Genomic DNA, 25,383 nt, shown 5'->3' with positions numbered 1-25,383 from the left:
ACGTCAAATCAGTTTCCTTGATCTTTTGATTTTGTGTGAGGATCATGTTCTATACACTGATCTTTACAGGAAACCTACTGATCCTAACAGTTTGTTGAGGGCTGATAGCTGTCACCCACTTCAGCCAATTCTGTCCAATCAAAATCATTTGCAAAAGACAATCAGATTTCCACAGAACCATGTTTGTGATGCAAAGAAAATTCAAGGAAAGTGGGTACAAAAATGGTCAGATCAATACTGCCATTGAGAAAATCCAAAATAAATCGAGATATGATCTCTTTCAAGGAAAGTCTCGCAAAAAGAAGGGTTCTTGCGTTCTTACTACGCGATATTCAAAGTGCTCTGAACAATTTAAGGGAATCATTCACAAACATGTGTATTGTGTTTCCGGACCCTCCATTGGTCGTATTCTCAATTGGTAACCTCTGATTTACCATCCCAAAATACCCCCGCACAATGTCTCCTTGCGCCAGATGGAAACTGCAAGTGCAATGCCACTTACCAATGTAGATCCTTCAAACACCCCCAAACAGGCAAACAGATCCCAATCAAAGGTGTTATCACGTGTTCCACTAAGGCAGTTATTTAACTTATAACTTGTCCTTGTGGTAAAAATTATGTGGGCAAAACGAAGCGCAAACTAAAGGTGAGAATCTCAGCATCGTAGCACCATTTGGTGCAAAAACTCGACGTACCCAGTTGTGGCCCACTTTTCGTTCCTTTGCTATATCGGCATCGAACACATCACCATCCCTAGGAGAGGGGTGACCTTGACAACTTATTGTTAAAACGAGAGACCGCCTGGACCTTTAATTTGAAAGCTCATTGCTCCCTTCGGTCTCAATGTAGACTTTGATCTGAAGCCATTCTTGTGATTGTGTTTTTTGCTATCTATTGTAAATAATGTTTGTAGGCCAATGTAGCCAAATTGTATCTATGATCATATGTAACCCATTCATGGTTTTTATATGTTCTATTTATATCTGTAAATCAACAAATTAAATCAAGCCACTCCCGGCCATGATTATAGACACCTGTGTGTGTTCTTTCAAACTCTATAAACTAGTGACCTGCAGTGTTTGTCATTTTACCCTGATGAAGACAGCTTGTCTGTATAAACTAGTAACCCCACAGTGTTTGTCATTTTACCCTGATGAAGATAGCTTGTCTGTATAAACGTTGTTATTAAATTATTGCATCTGAGCTCCTAGAGTGTGCAGCTCTCCTTTTCTTTATCAAGTGTTCTACTCCGCTAGCCAGCCCCTCCCCTAAACAGGTATGCGTTTCTTCCGCCCCCGGCTACTCTGAGAATACTTGATGATCGTTGATGGAAACAGCGTTTTGTTTTAAATGATTTGGTTTTAAGCCTTCCCCAAACCATATCCCTAAGCTTAATCAGTCGGAATTTACACCTAAACTCTTAACCCTTTGAGTTCTTTTTGTTTTAACCCTCCTTGTCTGGTGATCTCTTAAGTAGGGACACTTGACAAGTAGGGACACTTGTTGACTTGACATCCTTGCTAAAAGTGCTGACTTAAGAACCCCTTTGCCCTTTAACCTCTCGACAGCTGAAGGGTCAGTTTAGCCGGACCTTGGTCACATGTACGCACGAACACCAGGCCAATCTAATGCTATACTGTAATGGAAAACTGTAAATTATACAAAACATGTTTCAAATACTCTGAAATGTTTTACTGCATCATACTGTAAATGATGGTGCATTGTGGGGGGAAAATGTGGGTAGGGTAGAATTTGTGTATTTCGAATGGTACTGTAATTCCACCCAACAGAATACAGTACTGTACTGTGGCTTTGGAGCGCCAAAAACCCTTTTGATCACTAGTGGGTGTGTGGTATTGTTGTTTCTCTCATTACCATATTTTGAGGCGTACCTTGTAAGAGGCTACATTTGTTGAGTGAGAATGCTGTAAGCCTGTGTTAAGGCCTCTAGAAGTACAAATGATACAAAACACCAAATGTTCATTAATATGCTGTTATGTTTGTCAACACTTTACTTAGCAGCCAACCTGCTTGCTCCAATACCTTGTAATTACAGTAAAATACTGTGAAATACAAACCCCTCCCCTTAACAAATTTAATTCACCCATTCATTCATTAATTCCGATTATGGTAACATTTACAGTATAAAACAGTACATTTTACGGTACTGTACTGTATGTCATTACACAGCACATGCTTTGATACCGTATTTATATTACAGTAGGTGTACTGTAATATGAAATACAGAATTTTACTTGTAAGATGCTGTCAAAATCACGCTAACCCCTTTACAATATATAATTCACCTTCTGGAAAAACTGAAATTCTGTCTGTTAATTGTCTAATTATATCAGCTTACTTAGCAGTTTTAGGTACCAGTGTTGTTTATTTTACAATCCCCAAACACACCTGATATTTATCTAGAAAGCACATGGTAACACAGTAATGACAGAATACTGTGCTAATATCTAGTTACAATAATAGTGCATTGCACTATACTGTATATGTCCCATATCAAACCCTTCTAGATAGTCCTTTGTGATGTACTTGACTGTATTGTGGGGAGAAACGTTGGATCTTTTCTGGGAATTAGGAATTAGTAGTTAGAGGCCCACGTTTGCTGCCTTTGTGCCTATTTTCTACCCCTTGACCCTTGACCCTTGCCCCAGTCAACCACCCTTCTTCTTCAACCCTTCTGCTTCACATCTGGGTTCAAATACTATTTGCTGTATTTCAGTTACTTTCAGATACATATTTGAAAATAAATATAAAAACAAACAAATGAATATGAACATTTATATTTGAAATACAAATATTTAAATACACATGTATTTTAACGAGAAGGGTGTAATTTCAAACTGCAATTATGGGTGCCTTCTGATATCGGGCGTTTCTTGATATCAAGTTACACCCACTTCTGCTCACCATTGTTCCTGTATGTTTCACGCCGGGGACAACAGTTGTTGACAACTGTAGCATTATAGCTAAACCTAACTATTTTCCTAACCTTTGTCCTCAGTCTCCTAACCTGCCAGGCTAATTCACCTAACCTGCCAGGTTAGTTATCTTAACCTGCTATGTAATCAAATCATTTGTGTGGAGAAAGCATCAGCCTCATAACACCGGAACGGACCAATGGAAGGTATCAATGAGCTTTTCCTGATATCAGGGAACACCCATGAATTCTGATCTGCTACTACACCACATTCATTTCAACCCTGGTCTGATCTGCTTCATGTCTCTGTCTCTTTCTCTCTTGTGCTCTGTCGCTCTCTCTCTCGGTCTCGCTCTCTCTGTCTCTCTCTCACTCTGTCTCTCTCTCACTCTGTCTCTCTCTCTCGCTTCTCGCTCTCGCTCTCCCATCCCTTCCTCCTACCATTTCACCCCACTTTTCTCCTCCCCTACTGACAATGCCTGGGGTAGGGCGGAAATGGAGAGTGTGTGTATGTGTGTATGTGTGTGTGTCTATAGTAAGTGGGAGTGGAGGGAGCGGCAGTTGAACATTCCAGGAATCCGTCCACGGTGGAGCCTCATGGTTTTGTGATTGTGTCTGCTGAGGAGAGGAGAAGAGGGGAAGGGATGTCTAACCCACTGCGTAACTCTAGAGACATTCCCTGAAAAACTGCCTACACACACACACACACACACACATACACACACGCGCACGCACACACACACACACACATACACACACATACACACACGCACGCACGCTCGCACGCACGCGCACACACACACACACACACACACACACACACACACACACACACACACACACACACACACACACACACACACACACACACACACAGCAACACATTTATAAACGAACACCATATGGAGTTTCTTTCCAAAACTCTATATGTCCATTTTCAGAAATGTTGGTAAATAAGATTTTTATTGTTTAAAGAAATTATGAAAGAGATTGGTGTGTTTTTTTACTATCTAATCATGACATGTATTTGTTTGAAATCTATCACTTGATGGTTTCATTACAGAGAGACAAATAATGTTGTTTTTATAAACTATATATTTCCACCTCACGCTCAGAGAAATAAGTAGCACTGCTAGGTTTTACACAGTCAAATATAACAAATAAGTACATTTTTAATAAAGTACTGTACAAATGATACATTGGTGACATACATATATAATGTAAAAAATGAATGCAGTAATATGAGCTCTGTATGTATCACATCTACATTAGGTTATTTAGCAGAGGCTCTTATCCAGAGTGATTGACAGTTCATTCATCTGAAGATAGCTAGGTGAGACAACCATGTATCACAGTCAAATATACAGGATACGTACATTCCATTCTATCTAAACGATGGATATAGAGTTTTGAAAGAAAAGCACATTTAATACACCTAAAATCTATGAATAAAAAATCTGAACAGTAATATTTTACACACACATGAGAAATCATTTCTGGTGAAAAAACACAAATGTGAAAAATTGGTGGATATAGCATTTTGGAAAGAAACTCATCTTATCACAGTATTCCCTATTTCCATCCCAACACACATGAACAGTTTTCTGCACATTCACTGTAAAGCTCCTTGACACTACACACACACACACACACACACACACACACACACACACACACACACACACACACACACACACACACACACACACACACACACACACACACACACACACACACACACTTTCTTTTACATTGCACCAGGATCTCTATGGAAGTGTTACCTTGGATACACCTACAGTATATGCCTGAATGTGTGGGTGAGTGATATGGTATTTTAAGGATTCAACAATACATGTCCAACGTGTTAATCAGTTGTCTGCTACACTCTCATATTCTGAATGGTAGTGAGCCAGCCAGGTAACCGTGATACAAGTCAGTATTAAATGTGAGCGCTGTTACCTTCAAGTAGGTTTTGGTTTTGCTAGGGTGTTGTGGACATGGATGGCGGATGGGTAAGCATCTTCCTCTGGTGCCAAAGTTTGCATGTTCAAATCCAACGATAGGTAGTTGTTTTTGAGATTTATCCCAAACCTTAACCATTACCTTTACCATGGCTAACCTTAAGATTTCAGAGTTAATGCCTAACCTTAACCATAACATAAAAAATGTGGAGATAATGCCTAAAGTTAACTTTAAACGCTTTGGAATGTTATGTTTGGAACAACTTAAACATGGATGAACGTCTAATTGTGATGTGAGACTGTGAGAGCTAGTTGAGGAAGCAGGGGGTTTTCCTGATTAGACCTTCCTTCGCTACGGTTCTCTCCCTAAAATGGATGCTCTCATAGACAGCTTCTCTAATTCAGTATTTTATATTCCACAACACAAGATCCTCATTTGTCTTCTCAAACATCACACACACACACACACACACACACGTCCGTCCTCTCTGCGTGCACGTGGGTGGAAGGAGAAGGAGAGGATGAACGAAAAAAGAGAGAGAAAAGAGAGTACCAACTCCTAAACCTTTCCTCCTGGCTGGCAGAGGAGAGGAGAGCAAGTCTTTTTGTTCTTTCCTCCTCCTCTCCTCTCCTTTTATCTGCGCCGGGTTAGCCGTGGCGCTGCAGCTGTCTCAGTGTGCCCCCTTGCCCCCTCTCGCTCTGTGCTGCTGTTGTGTGGACGCAGACAGATGGTTGCAGTTTGTCCTGAGTGGGTGGGTGAGCCTCGTTTCCTGTGCTCCTCAGGCCTCCACCACCTCCACCACCAGCAGCAGCACCTCCGAAGTGCAACAATCCGACCAGGGGCCACAACAGGGGCCACATTTGATAGCAAACAAGGGGCTGCTTCCTTCTCCTCCTCCTCTCCTCTTCCACTTCTCCTCCCACCTCCTCTTCCACCACCCCCGCCATCCTTCCTCCGTCCGCCCACACTCCCCCAGCAGCCCTCTGAGGCCGGGCCCCTGATGGCCCCTGGATTGCGGGCTGGGGGACCCCTCGCAGCGCTCCACTCACACTCAGAGCTGGCTATGAATGTAGAAGAGAATCCTGAGGGTCCCGAGCCCTCTGAGCCCCCACCAGAGGTAAGCAGAAACATCCATGTTCACCCCGGGTGGAAGTTGGCCCTTAAGACACTGATCTAGGATCAGTTTATCCTCACTAGATTATAACCTTAACAATGAGGAGGAGGAATTTAAACCTTACTTGAAATCAGTGTCCAGGGGCAACTTCATCCTACTCCTTGTGTTTTTTACCCTGGCAGTAGGGGTGGGGTTGGTAGGGGGTTGTATACCCCTGGGGGTCATATCTCCCTCCTATTCTAGCTGACTGTGTGGAATATGTTGTGTTTCCTGCTCTTGTTACCTGTGTTATTACCGGTGATATCTATTTGTCTGTCCAACCTGTCTGTCACACCTGTCTGTCCATTCTGTCTGTCTAACCTGTCTGTCTAACCTGTCTGTCCAACCTGTCTGTCCAACCTGTCTGTCACACCTGTCTGTCTAACCTGTCTGTCCAACCTGTCTGTCCAACCTGTCTGTCACACCTGTCTGTCTAACCTGTCTGTCTAACCTGTCTGTCCAACCTGTCTGTCCAACCTGTCTGTCACACCTGTCTGTCCATTCTGTCTGTCTAACCTGTCTGTCTAACCTGTCTGTCCAACCTGTCTGTCCAACCTGTCTGTCACACCTGTCTGTCTAACCTGTCTGTCCAACCTGTCTGTCCAACCTGTCTGTCACACCTGTCTGTCACACCTGTCTGTCACACCTGTCTGTCTAACCTGTCTGTCCAACCTGTCTGTCACACCTGTCTGTCCATTCTGTCTGTCTAACCTGTCTGTCTAACCTGTCTGTCTAACCTGTCTGTCCAACCTGTCTGTCCAACCTGTCTGTCTAACCTGTCTGTCTAACCTGTCTGTCCAACCTGTCTGTCCAACCTGTCTGTCTAACCTGTCTGTCCAACCTGTCTGTCACACCTGTCTGTCCATTCTGTCTGTCCATTCTGTCTGTCTAACCTGTCTGTCTAACCTGTCTGTCCAACCTGTCTGTCCAACCTGTCTGTCTAACCTGTCTGTCTAACCTGTCTGTCCAACCTGTCTGTCACACCTGTCTGTCCATTCTGTCTGTCCAACCTGTCTGTCTAACCTGTCTGTCCAACCTGTCTGTCCAACCTGTCTGTCTAACCTGTCTGTCTAACCTGTCTGTCCAACCTGTCTGTCCAACCTGTCTGTCCAACCTGTCTGTCTAACCTGTCTGTCCAACCTGTCTGTCTAACCTGTTTGTCCAACCTGTCTGTCTAACCTGTCTGTCTAACCTGTCTGTCCAACCTGTCTGTCCAACCTGTCTGTCTAACCTGTCTGTCTAACCTGTCTGTCCAACCTGTCTGTCTAACCTGTCTGTCTAACCTGTCTGTCCAACCTGTCTGTCTAACCTGTCTGTCTAACCTGTCTGTCCAACCTGTCTGTCTAACCTGTCTGTCCAACCTGTCTGTCCAACCTGTCTGTCTAACCTGTCTGTCCAACCTGTCTGTCCAACCTGTCTGTCTAACCTGTCTGTCTAACCTGTCTGTCTAACCTGTCTGTCCAACCTGTCTGTCCAACCTGTCTGTCTAACCTGTCTGTCTAACCTGTCTGTCCAACCTGTCTGTCTAACCTGTCTGTCCAACCTGTCTGTCCAACCTGTCTGTCTAACCTGTCTGTCTAACCTGTCTGTCCAACCTGTCTGTCCAACCTGTCTGTCTAACCTGTCTGTCTAACCTGTCTGTCCAACCTGTCTGTCCAACCTGTCTGTCTAACCTGTCTGTCTAACCTGTCTGTCCAACCTGTCTGTCTAACCTGTCTGTCCAACCTGTCTGTGTGTCTTTGTTCTTTTCTCATTTCCTCTGGGTGTTTTTTCATGATTTTATTACCCTTTAATTCTATGATTTTTCCTATGCGCAACGTCTTAACAAAAGCCCATCGACTACATCTACAACGTAGATTGCATACATCTAGTTCAGAGTTAATGGGAATTAGTTAGCAGTGATACTAGATGTAATATTAGGGGTCTGGTGAAACAATGTGGTCCTATAGATGCTTTACATAACAGAAAGATTTCAGGACTGAATAGAATCAATATCGCTAGACAATAAGAGGGTCAAGAAATTACCTTCTCCATTCTGCCACTGTCGGTGTGTGAGGGTGGGTGGATGGGCATGCGCGCGCGCGTGTGTGTGTGTGTGTGTGTGTGTGTGTGTGTGTGTGTGTGTGTGTGTGTGTGTGTGTGTGTAGGAGCAGCAATTGGTTTCAGTGGACTTTCCTCCCTACAAGCCTCTTTATCTCTGTGGACAAGCCATCTGTTTGCCCAGACCATGGTGTTCTGTTCTTCAAGGAGGGAGGGAGGGATGGTTAGTGGAGGTGGAGGAGGAGGGGTAGGCTGTAGTTTGGGGATGAACACACACACCTATAGGGAGGGGTCGTTGAACAAACAAAAGTTAATCTGTAACCCCCATCCAGAGATACGAATAAATATTGAATACCCTATTGTCGTCGCCCTCAACCCCCCCCGTCTCTTTCTATGTCTCTCTTGTTCTCTCGCTCTCCATTTCTCTCTCTCTTTATCTTCATTTCTCTCTCTCCCTCCACCTGTTACGTTATGGTAAAAGGAGTACAGGGTGATTGTGTTGCAATTCCACACTGACCACACACTACAGCCCTCAGATCAGATCAGACCACACGCTACAGCCCTCAGATCAGACCACACACTACAGCCCTCAGATCAGACCACACACTGCAGCCCTCAGATCAGACCACACACTACAGCCCTCAGATCAGACCACATACTACATCCCTTAGATCAGACCACACACTACAGCCCTCAGATCAGACCACACACTACAGCCCTCAGATCAGACCACACACTACAGCCCTCAGATCAGACCACACACTACAGCCCTCAGATCAGACCACACACTACAGCCCTCAGATCAGACCACACACTACAGCCCTCAGATCAGACCACACACTACAGCCCTCAGATCAGACCACACACTACAGCCCTCAGATCAGACCACACACCACAACCCTCAGATCAGACCACACACTACAGCCCTCAGATCAGACCACACACTACAGCCCTCAGATCAGACCACACACTACAGCCCTCAGATCAGACCACACACTGCAGCCCTCAGATCAGACCACACACTACAGCCCTCAGATCAGACCACACACTACATCCCTTAGATCAGACCACACACTACAGCCCTCAGATCAGACCACACACTACAGCCCTCAGATCAGACCACACACTACAGCCCTCAGATCAGACCACACACTACAGCCCTCAGATCAGACCACACACTACAGCCCTCAGATCAGACCACACACTACAGCCCTCAGATCAGACCACACACTACAGCCCTCAGATCAGACCACACACTACAACCCTCAGATCAGACCACACACTACAGCCCTCAGATCAGACCACACACTACAGCCCTCAGATCAGACCACACCCAAACACTGATCTCTTTTTCATCTCTGTTTCGAATTATGTGTTTGTTTATTTGAGTTATTAACCCATTAATTATTTCTTTGCTTTCTGACTTTTTCTCTCTTTAACACTTTGTCTTCTTTATGTGCCTTTTGTTTTGTCAACTATGTGTGAATGTTGTGTGAATGTTGTGTGTGTGTGTGAATGTTGTGTGTGTGTATGTCTCTCTCTTTCTGTGTGAGTGTGTTCACAGCTTGCCTTACCTTGCCTGCATGCCCAAAGAATATTCTTCCATACATTACATTAAAGCCAGGTGTTTGTGTGTTAACTGTGCATCCTGTGTTGCAGGATGAAGAGGATTCTAAGCAGGGATACAACACAGGTAAGTATGGTGCCTAGAATGGGTTAATTTTAGATAGCATGTACATTATCAATTCCTTAGACCATATTTCACCACTGTCTAGGTAGGAATGATTTTTCTGATACACTACATAAGTGGTGGTGGTTCTCACCTCTTTATCTCTCATTCTCCCCTCCTCCTCCTCCTCCTCCCTCTCTCTCCTTCTCCTGCTCCTCTCTCTCAGTTCTGGAGTGTGGTCCATCTCCCATGGAGGGGGATCAGATGGCTGAAGGGAGGCATGGTGTGTCCAGAGTGGACGTGTCAGAAGGTAGAGGGAGAGGGGCCTTTTCGGGGCCTGCTTGGCCACAGGAGCTGGCCTGCTCCCTGTGCAAACGGCTGTTCAGCAGCCTGGAACATCTCAGGGAGCACGAGTACCGCCACACCCTGTCTCTCACGGCCCTCTCCCTGGACTGGCCTGACCCGCAAGGCCCCTTAGCCGACCACCACCACAACCAGACTCAGGCCTACTCTCAGGGCCCCATTCATTCCCAGTCTCTCTATTGCCTCCCGGTGGCCGAGCATTTTCCACCACGGTACCTCTGCTCCCAGTGTCCAGCCACCTTCACGCTCAAGTCCAACGCAGACCGGCATGAGAAGACCATCCACTTCAAGAGGAAGCTGATGCAGTGCACCTACTGTCTGAAACAGTTCAGAGACCGTACTGATCTACACAGACACCTCTCCTCCGTACACTCCAGAGAGAGAGGCCACTCTTGCCCAGCCTGTGCCAAGGCATTCAGTACCCAGAAGAACCTGGCCACGCACGTCAAGGTGTGCTGCCAGCTGGGAGTAGGGGTAGAGTCAGGGAGAGGGGTCGGCATGGGGGTGGGGCAGGGTGGGGTTACCGAGAGACTGTGGGGCTTGCATCATGAGATGAAGGTAGATGCCCATAGCAACCATAATAATCATCATCACCATGTGAATGTGGTCGATTGAGTGTGGATGAATACAGAGATATAGAGAGTAGACACACACACGCACACGCACACGCACACACACACATACACACACACACATACACACACACACACACAAAGACACTATACCCATGTCGATGATTGACCTGTGGTCTCATTGCACTGAAGAGGATCACTTCCTCCCTAAACCTGTATCTCTCTTCCCATTGGATGAGAGTAGATCTGAACAGGCCCAATAGGCGTTATATGTAAGAGCACTTATATATTTTCTACAACCGGAGTAATATTTGTACATCAATAAGATTAAAGACTGATCTTTCATAAAAAGTTTGGTTTTTACACACACTACATCACCAAAAGTATGTGGACACCTGCTCGTCAAACATCTCATTCCAAAATCATGGGTATTAATATGGAGTTGGTCCCCCCTTTGCTGCTATAACAGCCTCCACTCTTCTGGGAAGGCTTTCCACTAGATGTTGGAACATTACTGTGGGGACTTGCTTCCATTCTGCAACAAGAGCATTAGTGAGGTCGGGCACTGACGTTGGGCAATTAGGCCTGGCTCGCAGTCACCATTCCAATTCATCCCAAAGGTGTTCGATGGGGTTGAGGTCAGGGCTCTGTGCAGGCCAGTCAAGGTCTTCCATGGCGATCTCAACAAGCCATTTCTGTATGGACCTCTTTGTGCACGGGGGCCTTTCCCAAACTGTTACCACAAAGCTGGATAAACATAATCGTCTAGAATGTCATTGTATGCTGTAGCATTAAGATTTCCCTTCACTGGAACTAAGCGGCCTATCCCGAACCATGAAAAACAGCCCCAGACCATTATTCCTCATCCACCAAACTTTACAGTTGGTGCTATGCATTCAGGAAGGTAGCGTTCTCCTGGCATTCGTCAAACCCAGATTTGTCCGTCGGACTGCCAGATGGTGAAGAGTGATTCATCATGCCAGAGAACGCGTTTCCACTGCTCCAGAGTCCAATGGCGGCAAGCTTAACACCACTCCAGCCAACGCTTGGCATTGCGCATGGTGATCTTAGGCTTGTGTGCGGCTGCTCGGCCATGGAAACCCATTTCATGAAGCTCCTGATGAACCGTTCTTGTGCTTCCAGAGGCAGTTTGGAACTCGGTAGTGAGGGTTGCAACTGAGGACAGACCATTTTTGCGCACTATGCGCTTCAGCACTCGGCGGTCCCGTTCTGTGAACTTGTTTGGCCTACCACATGGTGGCTGAGCCGTTGTTGCTCCTAGACATTTCCACTTCACAATAACAGCACTTACAGTTGACCGGGGCAGCTCTAGCAGGGCAGAAATTTGATGAACTAACTTGTTGGAAAGGTGGCATCCTATGACGGTGCCACGTTGAGCTCTTCAGTAAGGCTATTCTACTGCCAATGTTTGTCTATGGAGATTACATGGCTGTGTGCTCCTGTCAGCAACAGGTGTGGCTGAAATAGCCGAATCCACTAATTTGAAGGGGTGTCCACATACTTTTGTAAATACTGTACAGTGTATGTAGGCGGCGGCCTATATTTTGAAGAAGCCTTTAGGCATCTTTTTAAAAACCACAATTGCTATGCAAAGTGACCAGTGAAAATGTACTGTAACGGCTCACCTGAGTTCCAGCTTTGTTTTATTATGTATCAATATGTGTCTGTTTGTCTGTCTGTTTGTCATTCTGTACAGCTGTCACTTGCTTATGGAGTGCATTGATTGAATGATCAGGGGTGCTCATATCGCATTGTTGGTGCTGTTGTTGGAAATAGCTCTGGGTAGAATCAGGTCTAGAATCAGCTTACCTTTGTTAAATCCTCATCGTTACCATTAGGGGGAAAGCACAAAACTGACCTTAGAGTGTATAGCGAAAACTTTGTTCTTCTACTTGGGTTCTTGTGGTGTTTATTCTATCCCCCAGCCCCCTGTCTCCCGCTGTGTCACCAGTCAGGGCTCAGCTGAAGCTCTCTTCTCCATATTAGGAAGGGAGATTTGGATCTCCTACTCTTTACATCCCACTAAAACTGCTCATAAACTGACCCCTAGTCACCACATATCAGCACCACCTGCAGGTAATCCTATGTACTACACATTCCCTGTCAGCGTTGATTCTGTACACTAACATCAGAGGTTTGTTCTGGGAGCGGAGTGCCCTAACCCAATCCAGTCTGAAACAATGCTACAATAATCTGTTTTTAACCTTTATTCAAATCAGGAAGTGTCATTGAGATAACAAATGTCAGATGTAAGAACAGAGGACCGTCATACGTTCAGAGCAGGCCTACAATAAGTTCACATGTGACACATACAACAGCCCTGAGAGGGTAACATTCACACAAATTGTATTGCACTGAAGTATGCCTAGTTGGATTTGAGGAAAGGTATTGATCTATGTTTCTGCACACGGAGTTCCTCTCCTTTATCTTTTTTGATAAAGATTTTTGGTTCTTCCGAGTGGCGCAGTGGTCTAAGGCACTGCATCTCAATGCAAGAGGCATCACTACAGACCCTGGTTTAATTCTGGGCTGAGATCGCGAGTCCCATAGGGCGGCGCACAGTTGTTAGGGGAGTGTTTGGCCGAGGTAGGCTGTCATTGTAAATAAGAATTTGTTCTTAACTGACTTGCCAAGTTAAATGAAGGTTAAATAAATTCTATGTAGGAAGTTGACTGGTGAACACAGGTGTCTGTGAAGGGCATTTGGCATGTTTTCCTACATCCGTCCTGTGTTGTTTTTAGATCAGTGGAGATGAAAGGAGTACCAAGCCACTTAAAACAATGTAGACATGCTGGCGGGGGGTTGGGGAGGGGTTAGGGTTAGAGTTGTTTCAAGTTCCTTTCTCTCTGTGCGCTGACCCCAATCATCCTAACCCCCTCTATAAGCCCAGCTGATGGAGAATAGTAATTGGCTCTTCTCAGCTCCAGCCCTCACTGACCTACGACCCCTCCTTGAGACGACCCCTCCTTGGGTTAAAGTTGGGGCGGCAGGTAGCCTAGTGGTTAGGACGTTGGACTAGTAACCGAAAGGTTGCAAGATCGAATCCCTGAGATGACAAGGTAAAAATCTGTCGTTCTGCCCCTGAACAAGGCAGTTAACCCACTGTTCCTAGGCCGTCATTGAAAATAAAAATGTGTTCTTAACTGACTTGCCTAGTTAAATAAAGGTAAAAAAAAGAAAAAAGTTAGGGTTTAGGGTAGGGACATCCCAAGGATCCCTAATAACACTAACATAAGAGGAAGTGGGCAGAGGAGGGCCATGACTTCTCTGACGTCATAGGAACAAGTGGAAAGTCTGGGAGGAAGGGGAAGGATTGGAGGGCACGGGGGAGGCTTGAAGCGTAAGGATTGGAGGGGGAGGCTTGAAGGGTAAGGATTGGAGGGGGAGGATGAAGCGTAAGGATTGGAGGGGGAGGCTTGAAGGGTAAGGATTGGAGGGGGAGGATGAAGCGTAAGGATTGGAGGGGGAGGCTTGAAGGGTAAGGATTGGAGGGGGAGGATGAAGCATAAGGATTGGAGGGGGAGGATTGAAGGGTAAGGATTGGAGGGGGAGGGTTGAAGGGTACGGATTGGAGGGGGAGGGTTAAAGGGTAAGGATTGGAGGGGGAGGATGAAGCGTAAGGATTGGAGAGGAAGGGGGGGATTGAAGGGCAAGGGGGAGGATTGGAGGGGAAGGGGGAGGATTGGAGGGGAAGGGGGAGGATTGGAGAGGGAAGGGGGAGGATTGGATTGGAGGGGAAGGGGGAGGATTGGAGAGGGATGGGTAGAAAAAGGAGTGGAAAGAGAGAGAGACAGTGAGAAGATGGGGGAGGGAGATAGAGGTTAGATGGTGTTGTCTGAGAGGTTCAGAGTGTCCATTGTAACATAGTCACAGTCTGTGGTTGATATACTGTTTGAATTAGTGTAGGGCTACAGACAGGGAGTAATGCTTGTGGATGGCAGGGTGGGACTAGGAACTAGGACAAACCTTTCACTTACTGTATCTTAAATGGAATTCCTTTTAGACTGTTTGTCTTCCTCCTGCTTGTTACTGCATGAAAACAAGGTGCGTTGAAGGCTTTTTGCATGTATAATTTGGTCATTGGATTGATGCTATTTCAGTAACTGAATTATAGAACCACAAAGCTCTCTCTCTCTCTTTCTCTGTCTGGCGGTCCTTAAGGACAAACTTGTCACAGTGTTTGAGTGGTCTGACACACTCTCTGAGAGCTAGGACTCTTAAAATAGGAATTAGAATACTAGAATACCTCCACTTCCTCATTCTCAGATAAAAAGTGTATTTTTCTGTCTGTTTGATGTGACTGTAATACAGTTGTATAGGGAAGTTAGCTGTCATGTCCTAATTTTACGGAAGTGCATCAACCAATTAACTAATCAACCGACCACTCATTCAATCAAATTTGGATTCATACAAGCCGGATGTCAAACCCCAAAGAGCAATGACAATCTAAAGCTGTGTTTGTCAGTCTAGGTCAATGTGTGTCCTGTCTGTGCCCATACCCTTCCATGGAACCTTATGGAGATCCTTTTAAATGATGAAAGTATTCTAATTCCTAATGTAATGCATCAACCATTATGACTGGGGGGTCATTTGAGACGTGTCCCATATGTCGTTTTGGTGTTTTCCACATAACCAGGTATGAGAACAGACCAACATGTTAAGTGGAACTTGTCCCTGAGCTGGCCTCAGAGAGAATGAATGTTGTGGCCTATGGTCAAAACAGGAAAACAGGCTACTCTCATGTGAACCAGACTGGTTAGGAGCCATTTTTAAAAAGAGCCAATGAGGTGGATTTCGGTTGCAATATTGGGATTTTCTTTAGTAAATTCTTAGAGCAAAAATACAATGCATTTTAGACTGTATTTTCTGTCTTTTAATTCCAAATATCAAAGATTGATATGTATTTGTGTAAAGTTTCTAGGGTAGTTTGTATTCTGTAATCAATAAACTGTGAACGAAAACCCATTGGGAGGTTGATTATTTTGTTGTTGTGTTTGTGTGCTACAGTTATGGAGAAATGTACAGTACACACATACTATATAAAGTAATGCATTTCATACACATACTTTTTCCTTTCCTAAATTGTCTAACCAGGTACAAAATATGTATGTGCATACTGTATGAGTATGGAAAAAGCATTGTTTTAGTTGTAGGTATAGATTATGTTCTTGCTTTAATTCCCCCTACCATGATTCCACATTGGCAGAGTGAGTCAGGTTGAACAATCAATCTGGGTCTTTTGACTTGAGGACATTTTGTGCAAATCTCCCATTGACACATATGCAGGATCTGTATGAAATCTCGAGTTACGCCCATGTTTCCCAACCAAGCTGGGCATTACAGTGTGAGTCGATGAGGCGTTGTGTTCATACTCTCCATTCGGACTCCCTGAGCCTTTCTAATCCACATCCCGTTTATGTCAGGTGAACAGCCTGTTTGTCATGTTGATTGGGGTTTCTTCTCAACCAATCTATTAAGCTTCTTGCCCTGCCACATATAGTCAAAGTCCGGATAAGACACACACACACACACACACAGGCGTCCACGCACACACACACAGATGTCCGCTTGAGCATCTACTTAGCCTTTTGTCCAGACTTTGATCTGATGGGCTTAGTGGAGGCTGTAAAAGCTGAATTACAGCAGTGTGGTTTTACAGCCTTGTTTACGCTATGCCATCGTAGGGTTGCAAAATTCCAGGAACTTTCAATATGGCAACCCTATGTGTGTGTCCTGTCCTCCTTTTACCTGACTTCCCCTCTGTAAATATCCAGCAAGTCCTCAGGTATGTTGATCATGTAAGAGATAATCAACGAGGGGCTATGCGTTCTCTGGAAAATAATGCACAATGTGGAATGTGTGCTTTTAGCAGAGTGGCGCTAAAGAATAAGAATGTTTTGTCATGCCAGTGGTATACGGTCTGATATACCACGGCTGTCAGACAATCAGCATTCAGGGCTCCAAACACCCAGTTCATAAAGCCAATTATAAACAGGGTGGTTTGAGCCCTGAATGCGGCTTATCTGAAAGCTGTGGTATATCAGACCATATAATACTATGGTTATGACAAAACATTTAGTTTTACTGTTCTAATAATGGTGGTAACCAGTTTATAATATCAATAAGGCACCTCAGGGGTTTGTGGTATATGGTCAATATACCATGGCTAAAAGCTGTGTCCAGGCACTCCGTGTTGCGTCGTGCTTAAGAACAGCTCTTACCGGTGGTATATTGGCCATATACCACACCCCCTCAGGCCTTATTGCTTAATTATCCAAACCCTGCTGTGTTGTAATCTCTCTCTATCCTCTCTCCCCCTTTTACCTGACTTCGCCTTTGTAGGTATTTAGCTCTTCCTCGTTTTTATCTGACCTCACGTGTGTGTATTGATCCTGAGTTGATCTATTATGTAATGTGGATATGTAAATCTATTGTAGACCTTTATCCAAGCGTTACCGTGCCTAATGTAATATCTCTCTCTCTCTCTACTTGAGATGTGTTCTTTGTGTGATCCAATAGACTAGATCCTGAATAAAGAGAGACGTCTCCTACAGGGAGTAAACAGGATATTGTTGACTATTTCCTGGTTGTTGTTGTTGATAATGTCTTCAGTTTTTTGTTTATTCAGACCTTCCTATTTAGACAGACTAGTTGCTAGGGAAACTGTAAATTTGACTGACATTTAGGTGGCTTCGGGGTTGGTAAGACCACAGAATTAGAATTCAGAATACTGGAATGGACATGAACCTTATGATGGGATAAAGGTCAGCCATGTTAGTCAGGGAGTTGGTCAACCATGGTTGTGATAATATATTATGTGATAATATATTCTGTAAAATAATGAATTTTAAGAATGTATCTGCATTGTATGTTTGTTAGCTAGCTAGCCAACCAGTTTTAGAGAAATTATTGCATACATTTTTTCAAATGAACTGCCAATATCCCAACATTCCGTTCAAACAATGCAGTCAATCCACAGCCAGACACTTTCTGAAATCAGTTGATGATAGGACTTAGACAAGTTGTAAATGCAACAAGTACTGATATTGTATCTTGTAAAACAGGTTGATTGGATCCTGGATGCTGATTAAACAAGCAGTGTTCTGAGCCGTGCTGTTTTGGCCATCACAGGCACACAATGTCTGCTAACAGTTCCATCTGAAAATGATCACTGCGTCTCCATCAGAATATCATGTTGCTGTCCGAATCATCTCTTGTATTCATCTAAACTCACACATTATTTCCACTTGCTTCCAGCCTAGCATTTAGTTTGGTACAAGTGGGGTTCATATAAGCCTTGCCGTCTGCCTGACCTCGGAAACAATGTTTCACTTGTGAATTTTGATCTCTGTAATCTTGTAAACCTTTGATCAATTTAACCTGTCACTCAAATTGCACATCTAACTGATGTAGACGTTTTAAACCTTTTGAATGAACTTTAAAGTCGCATTGCCTTAACTCTCTCTCTCTCTCTCTTTCTCTCTCTCTCTCTCTCTCTTTTCTCTCTCTTTCCTATTACTTTCTCCCCTTTCTCTCTTCTCTCTCTCTCTCTCGCTCTCTGTCCCTTTCTCCCCTTTCTCCCCTTTCTCTCTCCCTCTCTCTCTCTCTCTCTCTCTCTCTCTCTCTCTCTCTCTCTCTACAGTGAATGACTTCACAGTGATCCGTAAGAAGTTTAAGTGCCCCTACTGTAGTTTCTCTGCCATGCACCAGTGTATCCTGAAGAGGCACATGCGTTCCCACACGGGTGAGAGGCCCTACCCCTGTGAGATCTGTGGCAAGAAGTTCACCAGAAGAGAGCACATGAAGAGACACACACTGGTGAGTACAGTGCAGTAGCAGACAGTTGCCACCGGGGTGCAGCAGTGAGCTGAGTCACACACTTGCCATGCTGTTCGCTGTAACACCTTTCGTACAGTCAAATTACCTAGTGGAATATTATTCATATTTTTCATAATTAATTAACATGATTTTTTTAAAATCCGCCCAAAATCCGATGTTACTACGTCCAACAGTTTTATATTTTAGTCTTCTGTGATGTATATAAAGTGTAATATTGGGATGCAAACTCAAAATTGAATACATTACAACTCTATATCTGACATGGTACAGGTGTCTTCGTACTACCAAATTGTCTAAAACAACGTTGGAGGCAGCTAATGGTAGAGAAATGAACATCCAATATCTGGCAACAGCTCTGGTGGACATTCCTGCAGTCAGCATAACAATTGCACGCTCCCTCAAAACTTGAGACATCTGTGGCATTGTGCTGTTTGATGAATCTGCAGATTTTAAAGTGGCCTTTTATTGTCCCCAGCACAAGGTGCACCTGTGTAATGATCAGGATGTTTAATAATCTTCTTGATATGCCACACCTGTCAGATGGATGGATTATCTTGGCTAAAGAAAAATGCTCACTAACAGGGCCGTAAACACACTTTGTGATTTTTTTTGGGGGGGGGGGTTTATTTTAGCTCATGAAACAAGGGACGAACACTTTACATGTTGCGTTTATATTTTTGTTCAGTGTAGATTTGTTTGACTACGAAGAAACACTCTTTGACCCTGATTTAGCCCACTGCAGTAATTAAGGCAGCGCCGTTAGGCCCAGGTCTAGGATCAGTTCATCCTCTCTTAATACTAACTTTACGCATGTGAGGGGAACCTTGTGGGGACACACAATTCAGTACCATTCAAAATCCGATTTTCCCTGACCCCTAACCCTAACCCTAAATCTAACCCTAACCCTAACCTGTAATCTTACCCTAACCCTAATCTTAACCCTAACCCAAAAACCTAACCTTAACCCTAAACCTAACTCTGCTCCTCAATCTAACCCTAAAACTAATCCTAGCTCCTAACCCTAACCCTAAAACTAATCCTAGCTCCTAACCCTAACCCTAAATCTAATTCGAACCCTAACACTAATTCTAACCTGAACCCTAAACCCCCTAGAAATAGCATTTGATCATGTGGGGACCAACAAAATGTCCTCAGTTGGTCAAATTGTTGTTTGTTTACAATTCTTGTGGGGACTTCTGGTTAAACACGTCCAAACACATATGCTGTAAATCTGGATAGGCCACAGAAATGAATGTCTGTGGTTAGAGGCAGATGAAAGCCAGAGCAGAGCAGGATGCACTAGCATTCAGCTGCTGTTCTGTGCTGGGGGAGAGGAGTTCAGAGAGCAGAGAAACGTCCACTATAAGACTACAGGCCAGCCCAGGAAGAGTCAGGAAGAGACGAGAGTGGAAGAGGGTTAATTAAGGACTGGGCTTAGCTTCGAGTTCTCATGGTTTTGCAATGCCAGGGAATTCTGTCTAGAGAGTCTTCGGCCGACATCTGTGCTGATATGTGTGTATCTCTCCTGCAGGTCCACAGTAAAGATAAGCAGTATGTGTGTATCTCTCCTCCAGGTCCACAGTAAAGATAAGAAGTATGTGTGTATCTCTCCTCCAGGTTCACAGTAAAGATAAGAAGTATGTGTGTATCTCTCCTGCAGGTCCACAGTAAAGATAAGAAGTATGTGTGTATCTCTCCTCCAGGTTCACAGTAAAGATAAGAAGTATGTGTGTATCTCTCCTCCAGGTTCACAGTAAAGATAAGAAGTATGTGTGTATCTCTCCTCCAGGTTCACAGTAAAGATAAGAAGTATGTGTGTATCTCTCCTCCAGGTCCACAGTAAAGATAAGAAGTATGTGTGTATCTCTCCTCCAGGTCCACAGTAAAGATAAGAAGTATGTGTGTATCTCTCCTCCAGGTTCACAGTAAAGATAAGAAGTATGTGTGTATCTCTCCTCCAGGTTCACAGTAAAGATAAGAAGTATGTGTGTATCTCTCCTCCAGGTCCACAGTAAAGATAAGAAGTATGTGTGTATCTCTCCTCCAGGTCCACAGTAAAGATAAGAAGTATGTGTGTATCTCTCCTCCAGGTTCACAGTAAAGATAAGAAGTATGTGTTTATCTCTCCTCCAGGTTCACAGTAAAGATAAGAAGTATGTGTGTATCTCTCCTCCAGGTCCACAGTAAAGATAAGAAGTATGTGTGTATCTCTCCTCCAGGTTCACAGTAAAGATAAGAAGTATGTGTTTATCTCTCCTCCAGGTTCACAGTAAAGATAAGAAGTATGTGTGTATCTCTCCTCCAGGTCCACAGTAAAGATAAGAAGTATGTGTGTATCTCTCCTCCAGGTTCACAGTAAAGATAAGAAGTATGTGTGTATCTCTCCTCCAGGTTCACAGTAAAGATAAGAAGTATGTGTGTATCTCTCCTCCAGGTCCACAGTAAAGATAAGAAGTATGTGTGTATCTCTCCTCCAGGTTCACAGTAAAGATAAGAAGTATGTGTTTATCTCTCCTCCAGGTCCACAGTAAAGATAAGAAGTATGTGTGTATCTCTCCTCCAGGTCCACAGTAAAGATAAGAAGTATGTGTTTATCTCTCCTCCAGGTCCACAGTAAAGATAAGAAGTATGTGTGTAAGGTCTGCAGCCGGGTCTTCATGTCGGCAGCCAGCGTTGGAATCAAACATGGCTCCCGTCGCCATGGCGTCTGTGTTGACTGTTCTGGACGGGGCATGGACCACATCCGGGAAGCAGGAGGAGACATGTCCCCCGAAGATGAGCTGTATCCCAGCGACCACCGTTTCCACAACAACCAGGTGGAGTGCGAAGGCGACGGAGAGGGGGAGGAAGAGATGATGACGGAAGGGGATGGAGAGATGATGGGAGAGGGGGATGAGGAGGGAGGAAAGTGGAAGGATGACTCAGGGATGATGACGGAGGGAGACGGAGCCATGGATAATGACAAGGAGGAAAGCAACTCCTCTGCACCAGAGGGGGAGCAGCACAATGGGAGCGAGAAGGATTTCAGCTGGATCTCTTAGGATCCTATGGGATCATTTAGGATCTATTGTGGATCTTAGGCAGACACAGCTCTCTTTACCCATGTGGAAATGGGCCTTCCTCTGAGTGGGAGGGTGGGCGATACGCGAAAATGATCTAAACCCTTGACAGATGCCATACACACACACACGCACCACACATACACACACAAGCTGAGCCTTGTGCTGATGATAGGACTGCCATGGCGGAAAGAGAACAATTGAGAGAAAAAAAAATGTTTTGTTAGTTTGTTTGTTTCTGATGAGGACCATATCAGAGTCTGTCCATTGGTTTAGATGTTCACCTCCATCACACTGGGACCAATGAGGACTCATTCAACATCTTAGCTGATTTTGAACCATGACTGTTTGTGGTCAAAGTTGCCATGGATACGACGGATCGTTAACAGTTTGGGAAAACACCAAGGTGGTGTCTTGTTGCCATGCAGTCCTATTTGGGGACAGTCTCAACTCCTTTGGGGACAGTCTCTACTCCTTTGGGGACAGTCGCTACACCTGGGGACAGTCTCTACTCCTTTGGGGACAGTCTCTACTCCTTTGGGGACAGTCGCTACACCTGGGGACAGTCTCTACTCCTTTGGGGACAGTCTCTACTCCTTTGGGGACAGTCGCTACACCTGGGGACAGTCTCTACTCATTTTGGGGACAGTGTCTACATCTGGGGACAGTCTCTACATCTGGGGACAGTCTCTACTCATTATGGGGACAGTGTCTACACCTGGGGACAGTCTCTACATCTGGGGACAGTCTCTACTCATTTTGGGGACAGTGTCTACACCTGGGGACAGTCTCTACATCTGGGGACAGTCTCTACTCATTTTGGGGACAGTGTCTACATCTGGGGACAGTCTCTACATCTGGGGACAGTCTCTACTCATTTTGGGGACAGTGTCTACATCTGGGGACAGTCTCTACATCTGGGGACAGTCTCTACTCATTTTGGGGACAGTGTCTACACCTGGGGACAGTCTCTACTCATTATGGGGACAGTGTCTACATCTGGGGACAGTCTCTACTCATTTTGGGGACAGTGTCTACACCTGGGGACAGTCTCTACATCTGGGGACAGTCTCTACTCATTTTGGGGACAGTGTCTACACCTGGGGACAGTCTCTACATCTGGGGACAGTCTCTACTCATTATGGGGACAGTCTCTACACCTGGGGACAGTCTCTACTCATTATGGGGACAGTGTCTACATCTGGGGACAGTCTCTACTCATTATGGGGACAGTGTCTACATCTGGGGACAGTCTCTACTCATTTTGGGGACAGTGTCTACACCTGGGGACAGTGTCTACATCTGGGGACAGTGTCTACACCTGGGGACAGTCTCTACTCATTTTGGGGACAGTGTCTACACCTGGGGACAGTGTCTACATCTGGGGACAGTGTCTACACCTGGGGACAGTCTCTACTCATTTTGGGGACAGTGTCTACACCTGGGGACAGTCTCTACTCATTTTGGGGACAGTGTCTACACCTGGGGACAGTGTCTACATCTGGGGACAGTCTCTACTCATTTTGGGGACAGTGTCTACACCTGGGGACAGTCTCTACACCTGGGGACAGTGTCTACACCTGGGGACAGTCTCTACACCTGGGGACAGTGTCTACACCTGGGGACATTCTCTACTCATTATGGGGACAGTGTCTACACCTGGGGACAGTCTCTACTCATTTTGGGGACAGTGTCTACACCTGGGGACAGTGTCTACATCTGGGGACAGTCTCTACTCATTATGGGGACAGTGTCTACACCTGGGGACAGTGTCTACATCTGGGGACAGTCTACTCATTTTGGGGACAGTGTCTACACCTGGGGACAGTGTCTACATCTGGGGACAGTCTCTACATATTATGGGGACAGTGTCTACATCTGGGGACAGTCTCTACTCATTATGGGGACAGTGTCTACACCTGGGGACAGTGTCTACATCTGGGGACAGTCTCTACTCATTATGGGGACAGTGTCTACATCTGGGGACAGTCTCTACTCATTATGGGGACAGTGTCTACACCTGGGGACATTCTCTACTCATTTTGGGGACAGTGTCTACACCTGGGGACAGTGTCTACATCTGGGGACAGTCTCTACTCATTATGGGGACAGTGTCTACACCTGGGGACAGTCTCTACATCTGGGGACAGTCTCTACTCATTATGGGGACAGTGTCTACACCTGGGGACAGTCTCTACATCTGGGGACAGTCTCTACTCATTATGGGGACAGTCTTTTCATTTTGGGGACAGTCTGTATTTATTTGGGGGACAGACTCTAGACATTTTGCAGACAGTCTATTTAGTCAGGGGACAGTCTTTATTCATTTGGGGGACAGTCTATTCATTTGGGGGACAGTATTCATTCATTTGGGGGACAGTCTCAATTAATTTGGGGGATAGTCTTTAATCATTTGGGGGACAGTCTCTATTAATTTGGGAACAGTCTCTATTCATTTGAGGACAGTCTCTATTCATTTGGGGACAGTATTCATTTGGGGACTGTCTATTAATTTGTGGGAAAGTCTCTATTTATTTGGGGAACAGTCTCTATTCATTTGAGGACAGTCTCTATTCATTTGGGGACAGTATTTGTTCTTTTGGGGGACAGTATTCATTTGGGGGACAGTATTCATTTGGGGACAGTCTATTAATTTGTGGGAAAGTCTCTATTTATTTGGGGGACAGTCTCTATTCATTTGGGGACAGTTTCTCTTCATTTGAGGACAGTCTCTATTCATGTTTGAGACAGTCTTTTATCTATTGTAAAGTTGCACCCGTCAGGCATCGGTTGGCCCATTGTCTCCTGCAGAGTGAAACTGCCACAGACTTGCACTTTAACGTCGACTAGACTCCTGTCAATGCTCTCCACCCGTGGTTTACGTTTTCAATCTGATTTTACCTACACAACTCGGTGACCGCACCTACCTTTAAGGACATACTGTATGTCCTCATGACTGTTATGATATATAAATATATGGATATTATAATACTTGTGCAAAGTTTGCTGATTATAATAGCCTATGCCCAGTGGAGGCTGGTGAGAGGAGCTATAGGAGGACGGGATCATTGTAATGGCTGGAATGGAATAAATGAAATGGAATCAAACATGTGGTTTCCATATCTATGATATGTTTGATACCGTTCCATTTATTCCATTCCAGACATTACAATGATCCCGTCCTCCTATAGCTCCTCCCACCAGCCTCCACTGCCTATGCCTTTCAATTGGTTCTTTCGCCACTTAAGTTTATCATGTGTTTCTGTTGAGCTGTGATGAGAATTATGAAAGGTTGAGCAAATGTACATACAAACAAGCCACAAGAATTAGTATATTGAGCAAGAGAGGGAGTTGGAGAGAGACGTATGAGAGAGAAAGAAAGTTTGAGAGAGACAGAGAAGAAGAGCGTGAGAGTGAACACTATGCAGGGACATAACCGATCAATCCAGATGTAAGTGTTCTTAATTCTCTACTTTCAGAGAGAGGACACAGATCGACAGGTAACCTAGCGGTTAAGAGCATTGGGCCTATAACCGAAAGGTTGCTGGTTTGAATCCCTCCTGAGCTGACTAGGTGAAAATCTGTTGATGTGGCCTTGAGCAAGGCACTTAACCCTAATTGCTCCTGTATGTTGCTCTGGATAAGAGTGTCTGCATAATGACATAAATGTAAATCTTTACTTCAGATATTTCCTCTCAGAATGAGCGAGAGAGACATATTACATACACAATGATGATGGGTCAAAACTCATGCCAACACAAGCACACTAT

General features: G+C 44.8%; 1 protein-coding gene across 1 annotated transcript in view; it reads left to right on the top strand.

The window, feature by feature from the left end:
- Nucleotides 1–11,012, top strand: part of LOC115168505 (histone-lysine N-methyltransferase MECOM) — a 112,970-nt gene extending 101,958 nt beyond the window's left edge. The window contains exons 3-5 of the mRNA XM_029723858.1: nucleotides 5,680–6,014; nucleotides 9,750–9,783; nucleotides 9,986–11,012. Coding sequence (XP_029579718.1) covers nucleotides 5,680–6,014; nucleotides 9,750–9,783; nucleotides 9,986–10,737 — 1,121 coding nt within the window. The 3' untranslated portion in view covers nucleotides 10,738–11,012. The remainder of the gene's footprint in view (nucleotides 1–5,679; nucleotides 6,015–9,749; nucleotides 9,784–9,985) is intronic.
- The last annotated feature ends 14,371 nt before the right edge of the window (nucleotides 11,013–25,383 follow it).

Source organism: Salmo trutta, chromosome 30 (assembly GCF_901001165.1).
Source record: "Salmo trutta chromosome 30, fSalTru1.1, whole genome shotgun sequence".
In the NCBI taxonomy this organism is placed as follows: Eukaryota; Metazoa; Chordata; class Actinopteri; order Salmoniformes; family Salmonidae; genus Salmo; species Salmo trutta.
Note: the sequence above shows the minus strand (reverse complement) of the source record. Positions and strands in the feature narration are given on the sequence as shown.